At 40.9% G+C, this 12,010-nt stretch overlaps 1 protein-coding gene across 1 annotated transcript in view; it reads left to right on the forward strand.

The window, feature by feature from the left end:
• DNAI3 (dynein axonemal intermediate chain 3) overlaps positions 1-2,403 on the forward strand; it is a 61,531-nt gene extending 59,128 nt beyond the window's left edge. Inside the window, exon 22 of the mRNA XM_069479188.1 lies at positions 2,266-2,403. Coding sequence (XP_069335289.1) covers positions 2,266-2,403 — 138 coding nt within the window. The remainder of the gene's footprint in view (positions 1-2,265) is intronic.
• Positions 2,404-12,010: the final 9,607 nt, after the last annotated feature.

The following is a 12,010-nucleotide window of genomic DNA, read 5'->3' on the forward strand; positions in this document are numbered from 1 at the left end:
CATTCTTCTCTTGTTCTCTTTAGAGTCAAGAGGGAATTGCTTTGATTTCTTAGCTCACTGTGAGTGAGAACTGCCAGTTGGACACCCAGTGAGATTCTGTCTAACTTAAGTTTCTGAAATTTTCTATATTTCAAAGTCCTTTGGTATAAATACATTTATTCAAAATCTGAATGCTTTCATTATATAGAATTTTAATATCTGGTCAATAATGCATTAAAACAGGCAGTGGGAAAAGAGTTGAATATGGAATCAAGACATTTGGGCTCAATCCCAACTCTGCCACTTACTAGCTATGAGACTGGAGCAAGGTTCCCATCTTTGCTGAGCTTCAGCTCTCCCGTCTGGAAAATGGGAATACTGATAATTACCTTTCAGGATTACCGTAAGGCTTTCAGTAAATAACTGGAAAAATTTTAGACTTTCAGTAAATGAGAGCTATTATAACAATAACAATAGATAGGTACACGATAGATACATAGATACACAGGTAGATAGATACATAGCAAGAGAGAGAGATCAATCTTACTATATATAATATACTGGAGCTGTCAAACTTGAAATAGAAGAAAATTTGGTGTGGGACACAATCAATCTTAAACTCTATCAGAAAGGAAGCTAAGCTCAAAAGCCCCCCACTCTCCTCTTTCTCAGCTCCTCCCTGTTTGATATGAATTCTGTGACTCTTGCTCTTCCCTTGTCCACTGGAATTTGGGGCTTTTAAATTTCTATGATGTCATCTTTTCTCTCTTTCTCACCTGAGGTCATCTCAGTCTATATTTCTACTTCTTTCTCATTTCCTCCCTTGTGTCACCAGCAATTTCATCATTGATCACACCTGTAGTTTATAGCCAAATACATAGCCTTCTCCAACAGAATTATTCATGTGAGACCCTCAGTCTTAATAAAAAGCACCAGTGTGTGGAAATATTTTAATGTACCGTATTAGGAACTAGGTTAACATTATCACTTATTGATAGATACTAATTAGGGTAATAAAAGCAGAGGGTCTCGTTTCAAAAACATTGTTTAGTGGTAACAAAGTATAAAAGAATACCAGTTAATTAACTTTTCATTGTGTTCCACTGCTATTAATACAAACAAATTGGCCTTGGTTTTGTTCTTTGTGCACTTAACAGACACTGGTTGAAATTCTGTTGTGGGAGATAATCTGCTCCTACCCCAGCAATTATCCACAATTATCATGAGTGTTTAAATACCGTAGCGACAGCTCCTCATTATCTGCATCAACTGGAACAAGTAGAATTGTGGATAATAAAAAAATAATTTGCATGTGAAATACTTTTAAAACACCTGAATATTATAATAATTGTATCTTAAAATTTTACTGCGCTTTTTAGTTTCCAAAATTTTTCAAACTCCTTGTATCTTCATTTCATTTGATGCAATACCTCTTTTAAGTAGAGCTACCACTTCTCAAATTTTCCTGGAACTAGGTGGTAGATAAGTGAATTAATTTAAAAGGGTTCCTCTATTACATTTAGAACATGAAAAAGGTCTCTAAGGAAAAACAACTACTGTTGGTCAGAAATGTCTCCTCATAAGCACCTGCTGATGAAGGGGAAATGAGAACAGTAACTGCAACAACCTCAGAGAACAGCACTGGGCATCAGATGAGTTTCAATATGTACAGCACTTAGCCAGTAACACACAAAGTACTAGTAGGTGTTCACTATTAATATCATTACAGAGGGCAGGGAACAATCACACATGGTCCAGCAAGGCTGGTCTTTGTGAACACCCACCAGGCGCCAGGATGAGGCTGTGCGCTTCACCTGCAGATTCCAGGAAAGCCATATGCCCTTCTATTTGCAGACATCAAGTCTGGATACAGCTCACTCCTTAAAGGGAATTTTCCAAACTGGAATTTCAGCTGTAGACCCAAAGCTGGGAAAAGTAGTAGTTGCCACGTGAGCCACAGCTATGCCATCTATATGGGATTTAGGAGAGGAGGGACTTCAAAAGAATTCTGCAAGCTCTAGGCAATTACTCACCCTCCAGGCTACACCAGGAGGCAAGAGTCATGGGGAAGAAGACTGGAAGAGGGGATTTTTTTTTTTTTGGAGAGAGGGGTTGGAGGGCCGTGTGTTCCCCACTCCCCATTTCCCCAGCACTTCAGACGCCTCCCACCCTCCCACCCTCCTGCAAACCCCTTCCAGGTCAACTGCTCACAGACAGCTCCTTCTCATCCTTTGCTATTTTTAACTAACAGCATCTTATAGGGATGTCTTGTTTTTCTCCCGGTAGAAAACATATCAGAAGTCAAAAGAACAAATGGAGGTTGAGATGAAAATTGACTACGACAGTTATTTGGAGTTGGAAAAGACCGTCCTCATGAATCTTGGCCTAGACAAAGTCATAGAGAAGATGTCATTCATAGAATAGACATAGAAAAGCTTTCTGAAGATGTGTTTGAGGGACTTTGTGGGACCCCTCCTTCTTTTATTCATTATTTTTTACATAAGATGAACTAGCAAACTGAACATATATAGGCTTATTTATAAATATAGACTTTTATTTCACTGCTATTAAAACTTTGGAATTGTAACAATAAGATTTGTTTCCATTTTTGTACTGAATATGAACATTTTCAATAACAAAATTTGTATTTTTCTATAGTAATAGAGAGCTTCGGACATTCCCACACCCAGTCCTTGCTGTCCACACAGAGGCCCTATTCCCAGGCAGAAGGGGAAATCAAACTTTGCTCTTTTACCTCTCAGCTTGCTTTTCATCACCTCTCCAAAAAGTGCTTCCCCTGGGCCACTGCACAAATTGAAGGGCCATGTGCTAAACAAAATGTTAGCAAAGTGAATCCAGAAAAAAAAAAAAAAATATATATATATATATATTTAAAGGATAACACATGAAACTCAAGTTAGATTTATCCAGAGAATATATAGTTAATGTAATCATAGAAAATAAATCAGTGATTGATTAAAGGAGAGAAACTATGATACCACATAGTTGCAGAAAAACATTTGATAAAATTTGACATCCATTCATGATAACAATAAAAAATTCTTAGCAACTACAGAAAGAAGAGAATTCCCTTAATCTGATGAAGGGCATGTGAAACAATCCTACACCACACATCATACTTAATTGTGAAAAGTTGAAAGCTTTCTTCCCAGACATAGAATAAGACACAGGCCTCACCATCAGTCTTCTAGTCAACATAGGGGGCTTAACCAGTGTAGGCGCAAAAAGGCAACAACAGCATGTGAAACTATCTGAGTGGCAGATCTTGGAGTCACATTGTGAAGGCTCCCATAAACTAAGTTCAGGAAGCCGGATCATAATTTGTGGAGAGAATTAATAGAAAGGCTAAGCAGGAAGGTGACATGATCAGCTTTATTTTGAGGAAGATAAGGAATGGATTAGAGTGCAGAGAGTCTCACGGCAGGAAATCTTATTAGGAGGCAGTAGTTCAAGGTAAAGGATTAGGATGCCCTATACTAAAGCATAATGTGGAAATAGAAACGAAAGGCTTTCCTGTGCCCTGCAAGCCCCGGTGCAGGCAGGCTGTGTGCTGTCTCCTGTCATGTCCCTCACTCCTCTCCCCTGCCTCACTCCCTCCCAGTCACACTGGTCTGTTCACCAAACATGCCCAGCGTCTTCCCACCCCTTGGGTGCTTGCTGTTCTGCACCTTCTCCAGAGATCTAATTTTATTTTCATGAGTTCACTTAAAAAAATGTGCTGAGTGCCTACTATGTGCCAGGCTCTACCATTTTAGACAGGGTTGTCAGGGAAGCAAAATTAGAGCAAAGACCTGAAGTGAGAGGGATTTCCCACTGCAGTTTTCTAGGAGAAGTGTGCTCCGTGACCCAGTCCCCCACCCTCGGTGCAAAAGAAGCTGGGACTGCAGAGAACAGGGGTGTCATGACTGTGTGACGTAAGCCATTACCTGGGGTGGGCACATTGCTGTCTTAAGCAAAAGCAGGGCTTGGATAGGGTAGGAGACCAGAGTAAGGGATATTGAATAAGTGTCTGCCTTAAGGTTATCAAATAAAGAGCTTTGTACAGTGGCTAGTAGATAATAGCAAGCAGTAAATACATTTTGCTATTATCTTGCCTAATTTACAAACACAAAATGATTGTAACATTCTTGCTGTAGAAACTAAACATGCGGCTCCTCCTGCTTATGCGAGCAGTTATTACCAGTTCAGGATGATATTTTCATTGTGTGTTTATAAGCTGAGCTTTCCCAGGTCTCGTCACCTTCACCAGCCCCACGACCACCGAGGGCTCAGAGAAGCAGCCGTAGCCCAAGTTCGGTGGGCTCTCACGCCGCTTGCCGATCGGGTGTCCCAGCCTTCTGCCAAGTGCCTCCGGGTGCGTCACGTAGCCCCTGGGACGAAGGTGAGTCACATGTGTTCGCAAACAAGCCCACACCCACCAGGCACTCAAGGCTCCCTTCTCTCAGAATGCCAGAGCTGCCTGGTGGCCTGTACCATGGAGAAGGTGCTGGGACAGTGCTTCTGTGGCAGGTCAAACCCAGCAAGAAGCAAACACCGAGGCAGGAGTGGATGAGCGAGAGATTTACTGGGGCGAGAGCAGGAGGAGTCCGGAGAGCCTTCAGCCCTCCACGCAGGTCTGGGGCCCGTGGAAGGAAAGAGGAAAGGACTGAAGATGGGTGGGAGGAGGCTCAGGCCACGCAGCATGGCTGAGCTATATGTTATACTTCCCTAGGTCACCCTCACCCAGAAACTCGGGCAGACCCACGGTGCCGCCGCCTCCTTCCCAGGGGCGAGTTCTCTCTGAAGCCCTCCAGCCCCTCTGGTCTGGCTCAGACCCTCCATTAGGCGGAGGAGGCCACACATGCTGAATAAAGAACGCACCTGAAGCTCAAGCTGGGGCGCTCGCCACCCACAGCTGGAGGTGCAGGGACGCCGGGCCTGAGTGGACATGGGCTGACTGGCGCCCCCTTCCAATCCCCAAAGCTCCAACACTTCCTCGCCTGCACTTGCCCCAGGTAGGGTAGGTGTAATTTCCATCCCCATTTTAGTCTCAGTTACCTCATCTGTAAAATGGGGATAATGATTATACCTACCCTGCCTCATACAGAGACAGTGTATATAAAGTACCTGGCACATAGTTGGTGCTTCATGAATGTTGTTTCCTTTCCTTGCTTGTCTCGGGTGCAGGCGCACGCACACCAGAGAAGCCGTAGCTTCCTCTTTGTTCTATGTAATAATCTCTGATTTTAATATTTCTGGTACTACTGATAACAGGATCATCTCCCAGACTCAAATGTGACTTAAGCAGGGACTAACCATGCCTGGTTTAACATTGGCCTTTGATCATTTTAATATGAGACCACAAATGGTGGACATAATATATGAAGTTTCCTTTTTTGCAAAACTTAAAATGCCACTCAGAAAATTAATCATTCTAATAATATATATTTAGATTAAATTTAATTATCATTCAGCTTTACAAATTGTTTTTACCCTCCAAGAAATATGTAATTAAACCAGCATATTTTGGGGTCCTCAGATAGACGCATTGTCTGTGTGCACTTCAGACAAAAAGGCAATTAGCTCCAGTGGACAGTGGCCCAGGTGCTCTTTGTAGTCTCACTAATCCACCACTGTAAATAATTAACATCTCCCTGTGCCCTTCTGCCCGGGAGCGGAGGGGAGCGCTGCCCAGGGTGGGTGGCATTCCACCCCGTTGCTAGGTTGCCATTGCCAGAGCAGATCTCCTGTAACTGAGCAAGGTCCTCACAACGGAAATTAAATAAATAGGGCAGATGAAACCCTGCGTGACGAATTCACTCCTTCCATGGTGACGAGCTGTGTGGGAGTCACACAGGCTTATGTGAAACAACTGCTACCCCGTCAGAGTAGAATCCCACACACCAACAAAACCAACCTTGGAAGTTCATCAGAAACGATGACTTTATTTAAATTATGTAATTGTTTTCAAATGCTTTCTCGTTAACGAATATGATATAGAAAATATACACAATGTGGCAAATAACATAGGCTGTTTCCCTGCAGCAGTGCCAACGCCCCAAACTTAAAAGGACAGAAAATAAAGTTTCTCGAACTCACCTGTGTGTGTGATATTCTGGGATACTTTTATTCTTCTTAAAGAGGAGAAGGAAGGATGATGTAAAATAGAAGATTTTACATTCTTCCCTGTCAATTAGAGATACATTTTCCAGCCTTTTTAAGAATCTCATTTTTAGGAATAGTTTCTCTTTGGGGAAAAAAAAACTCTAAAATAGAAAATAACACTAAGTCAAATCTAAAACATGAAAAGCAGATAGTCATGTCTGCAGGACTGGACAATAATTACTGATTATCATCAGTACAGAGACAGCCAAGTAGAGTTCACTCTCAGTCCTTGTAATGTGGGGCAAATAAGCTCTCTGAGCCTTCATTTCTTCATCCAGCAAATGGGGCTAATAATTCCCACTGGCCAGAATTATGAAAATTAAGTAAGATAAAAAATATATGCAAGTACTTTGTAAAGTCCGAGTGCTATAAAAAAATATGGAATAATATTTTTTTCCAAAGTGCTGAACTACTTTGGGATTCTGAGGTGACTTTTGAATCATCAAAGGAAGTTTATTGTAGTACATTTTTATTACATTGTACTTCCTAATAGCATTTAATTAACATTCTGCTAACCAAGATGTTCCATTCTCTCACCGCACTGGATAAATAAACAATATACATATATTAGCAGCCAGTTAGTTAGGCTTAACAATCATATACATCTTAAAGTTTGGAACTTAGAAAAAGGGGAAAAATCAGACATTATCTTATGAGAGAGAGCCACCTGTTTAAAAGGTAGGATAGCCTTTTGGATGTCCCTCTCAACCCCATCCATGTCAACCAGGAAACCACGTAGACGTCACTCAGTTGTATGTGTTTTATTTTTTGAGACTATCAGAATTTTCTTTGCATTTCTTTGCATTTCTCCATCTCAGTGCAGCATTAGGAGAGGGCAGACCATGGAGAAAACACCTAGGCTCTGCAGAGGGAGTACTGGGGAAGGGACTGGTCCTCAGCAATGACACACTACTGACAGTTTGAAACAAAAGGACTCTGCATCTGTTCATTATGAGAATCTTAATTTTAATTGATTGAGAATGCCAGAAAATCTGAGTGGGGAGGGAGGTGGCAGAAACCATTCGTGCCTGTCCAATATCCACGTGCACCTCTACATTTGCCGTCTCCTCAGCGGTGAGATCGGGGCTTTGCGACTGAATTCCAGCCAATAGGATGTGGGTGGAAGTGACGGAAACCACTCCCGGCCTGATCTACCCATCTCACGAAATCCTCCAACTTTATCTTCCCCTGCTACGTATTTCACAGGCCATAATTTATAAAATAGAGAAAAGTTTCTCTACCTGTATCAGACTTTTCACAAGAAGGAAATAACCCTTTATCATATTAAACCACTGAGACTTCAGGGTTTATTTGTTAAATCATAGCCAAGCCCATCCTGATGAATTCAAGTAGATTAGAGAATTACTCTGTCTCTTTAGAACAGATGTGCACAACTATCAGTTGGAACCCAGGAATTGGACTTCAGTCTATACACAGTTAATAAGAGACCGAGAAAAAAAAAAAAACAACAACAAAAAACAAACAAACAAAAAAAAAACCAAGACCAAGATATCAAAAGGGAAAAAAAGCTTCCCCAAATTGAAGATTACCTGGGTCTACGGGTTAAAAGAGTATATAATATTCTAAGAAAATTCTAAATCATGCAGTAAGTGGGTGAATTGGGATTTAGGCACCACTCCAAATCCCATGCTCTTGAATACTTAACTCTAAAGGCAAAGTGGTTGTTTAAAGATCAGATCTGAACTCCATCATTTCCCTGCTTACATGTTTCAATGGCTCCTCCTGGCCTTTGGGTCTAAGCTCTTTGCTTGTGTCTGGCCCTGCTTGCTTTGTGTTCTCATCTCTTACGGTTTTGCTCTGCTTTCTCCAGCTGTTTCATTCCACGCTATTCTCTACACATGCTGTACTCTCTCTCTTCTCTACTTCCTTGAAAATGCTATTCCCTTTCCATGGATAAAAAGCTACCAAGAATTAAAATATGCTACAAAACGAATTAGTATCTTATGCAGCACAATAGTATCTTTATACATTTGAAAAATAATTTATATATAGTCTTCCTATGGAGAATGAACAGTGCTCATAAGAATTTGTTTAGAGATTATAAAAGGAATCAATAATATGATATTAATCACTTTAAAAGTCACAAACTAAGAAAATATCTGGATCATAGAGCTTTGGAGTCAGAATCCTGAACACTCAGCCACTTACTTACCAGCTTTAATAATTTAACCATGACGAGCTTCTGCTGTGGCAGGAGGATTTCTCAAAACTGGCCAGAGCATTACTTCTCTACGAAGGTCACAGGAAAAAAAAAAAAAAAGGCCACAGCAATATTCCCTGCCCCACATACTCATGACACACCCCCATCAAGAGACAGACTCTATTTCCCCTTCCCTGGAAATTGGGAAGGGCTCTGTGGTTGCCTCAACGAATAGAATGCAGTGGAAATGACACTGAATTGCTTCTGAGGCCAGGTCGTGCAGGACCACACAGCTTCCGCCTGGCTTTCCCCCACTGGGCACTTGCCCTGCGAACCCAGCCACTATGATGTGGCAGCCCATGGAGAGGGCACACGTAGGTGTGCTGGTCAACAGCTCCAGCTAAGGTTTCAGCCAAGAGCTAGTGTCAACTACCAGACATCTGAGTCAATGAGCCTTCAGATGATGCCAGACCTGAGCCTTTCAGCTACCCCAGCTGATGTTGAGTGGAGCAGAGATGAGCTAGCCCTGCCTAGACCTGCCTAAACTCAGATTTGTTGGAAAAGTAAATGCTGTCATTATTTTAAACCATTAAGTTTTGGGGTGGTTTGTTATGTAGCAATAGATAGCTGGAAAAACCACCTCATATGACTCCTGAGAGGATTAAATGAGGTAGAATATATAAAATTCCTAGTAGAGTGTCTGAAAGATAGTAATCCTTAATAAATGTTAGTTACCTAGAATATGTCAATAACTGTGGAAATTAGCCCCAAATAGTATGTTTACTTATTTCTATCTCTGTTTTGTTCCAGGAAGGATTATAAAGGAGTATAGTGTATAGCAAATCCCTGCCTTTAATATATATAATCAAGTAGAGACAATAAGCCACATAGTCAAATAAGTATAACAGAAAACAAAGTGAAAAAAGTACTACATGTCTTAAAAACTGATAAAGGTAAATATTAGACTATAAATAGTGGAAACCTCTGGTGAGTGGGAATGCAAAGACATAGGACCATATCAAAGCAAGGCCCTGGTAGTTTGGTGCCGCTAGAGTGGGGGTGGGGAAAGCAAGAAACAAGTGAGATTAGGGGGTTAACAAGCCCCTGCTTATATCATGAAAGGCCATTATAAACTCATTTTTTATCACCGGTTCAAAATATATAATTTTGTTCCAATGTCTGCAAAGCACTCGTTGAAAGAAAAGCAATTAACAAGAACAATTATAAGTAACAAGTTGAAAAAATAGCAAAATTAATTACAGAGCATTGTGAGTAGAGCTCTGTATTAGTTTCCTAACAAATTGCGATGAACTCAGTAGCCTAAAACAATGGAAATTTGTTCACTTACAGTTCTAGAGGGCAGAAGTCCCAAACCGGCAGGGCTGATTCCTCTGGAGGCTCCACTGGAGAAGCGGTTCCTTGCCTCCTCCCACTTCCGCTTCCGGGGCGCTGGTACTCCTTGGCCTCTAGCTGCGTCACTCTCGCCTCTGCTGCCACTTGCAAACCCCCTTTTCCTCTGCGATAGTCAAATCTCCCTTTGTCTCCCTTTCATAAGAACACCTGTGAGTACGTTTAGGACCCATCTGGATAGTCCAGGAAAACCTCTCCATCTCAAAATCCGTAATTATATCTATCAAATCCTTTTTGCCACATGGGGTAACATTCATAAGCTCCAGGGATTAGGGCCTGGGTATCTGTGGGGCCATTATTCAGCCTACCACAAATTCACAAAAAGATTCCAAAACTGGAGGGTAAGTCCAGCAAAGACTTTACCTATTAGTTTACTATTTTCTGTATGTGAAACAAAGGATAAAACATAATAAACGGACACAAAAAAGGTCAGCCTCCCAAGAAATAATAAAAAGTCTGACTTAGAAAAAAGAAAGGAAAAAAATATTTGAGTTTGTGGATTAAAGAACAAACTTGAAAAGGTGTCCCTTAGACATGCTTTCTCAGGTGATTTAAACATAACACTAGCAGAAATTCACTTTTATTGTTATTTCTCTCTCTTTTTTTCCTTTTCCTTTTTTTTTTTTTTTGGCTTGTAAAGGTCAGGCTTGTAGAATAAAGTTTTTAGAGCATTCAAGGAAGCAGTGATTGGGGAGTGCTAATGGAGAAATTGACAAAGTATTGACTTCTGGTACTAAAAAGAGAAAACATTAGCCAGAACAAAATTGTGATGTGTGGAAGAAATCTAAATGCCCACCAACAGGAAATGGCAAAGTACAGTATGTTCATCAGAAAAAATACTATTCTTCAGCTGTGATGAGGAACAATACACATTTGTTCATTTCAACAAGAAAGTCCACAAATTATCAAGAGAAAAATCAAGTTGTACAATAATATGTATAATATGACCCCAATTATACAAAATGTGTATGTGTATTTGTACCAATATGCAGATATTCATATTTCTCTGTATATTTGTAGAAAAGTCTAGAAGTGTAGCCATCAAAATGTTAATTATGTTTACTTCGGAGGGCTGGAATGGGGGGAGGAGGTTGGTACGTGGCTCATCTGTAATCTATACCCCTCACTCCAGGTTATTTTGAAGCAAAGGCAATACTTTTAGTAGCTCTGTATTACTCAAATATTTTTATAATAGACCTTTATGACTCGACAGTGTTCGTGTTTACTGCTGAAAACTGTTAACAGACGCCACACTACTGATAGCAAGAGCTGACATTTCATGAGCCCTTACTACACTGTCAGGCACTATTTAAAATGCTTTAAATATGTTAACTCATTTAATTTCCTCAACAGTTCTATCAGGTAGTGGGTACTATGGTTATCCTCATTTTCAGGTAAGAAAACTGAGGCATAAAAAATTAAGTTACTTGCTCAAGATTATAATGCCATTAAGTGACACAGCAGGGCACAAACCAAGGCCGTCTGGCCTCAGTGTCCATGTTCTCACCCACAATGTTATGCTCCTACGTAAATTTCATATGTATAGTACACACACACACACTTTTAATAGTGTTACTGAAGTGTGATTTATGCAAAATACACTATATATTTAAAGTATACAACTGGGTAAGTTTGACATATGTATACAAACATGAAGGTATCACCAAAACCAGGACATAAACATATCCATCACCCCTAGAAGTTTCCTCATGCCCCCTTTTCCTAGGTCCCTCCTGTGCTTCCCTCCCCCGACCCCCACCGGCCCCAATTCCCAGGCAATCACTGATCTGCTTTCCGTCCTGTCAGGAAGCTTGCATTGTGTAGAATTTTACATAAGTGGTATCATATGGTATGTACTCGTTTTTGTCTATCTTCTTTTAATTTTGAGGTCCATCCATGTTGTTGTGTTTATCAATACAGTTCATTACTATTTATTGCTGAGTTGTATGCTATTGCATGGATATATCACAATTTGTTTGATGAACATTTGAGTTGTTTCCAATTTGGTGCTATTACAAATTAGTCTGCTACGGCTGGGCGCAGTGGCTCACGCCTATAATCCTAGCACTCTGGGAGGCCGAGGCAGGCAGATCGTTTGAGCTCAGGAGTTCGAGACCAGCCTGAGCAAGAGCAAGATCCCCGTCTCTACTAAAAATACAAAGAAGTTAGCTGGACAACTAAAAATATGTAGAAAAAATTAGCTGGGCATGGTGGCGCATGCCTATAGTCCCAGCTACTCGGGAGGCTGAGGCAGAAAGATCGCTTGAGCCCAGGAGTCTGAGTTTGCTGTGAGCT

Source organism: Eulemur rufifrons, chromosome 8, assembly GCF_041146395.1.
Source record: "Eulemur rufifrons isolate Redbay chromosome 8, OSU_ERuf_1, whole genome shotgun sequence".
Taxonomy (NCBI): Eukaryota; Metazoa; Chordata; class Mammalia; order Primates; family Lemuridae; genus Eulemur; species Eulemur rufifrons.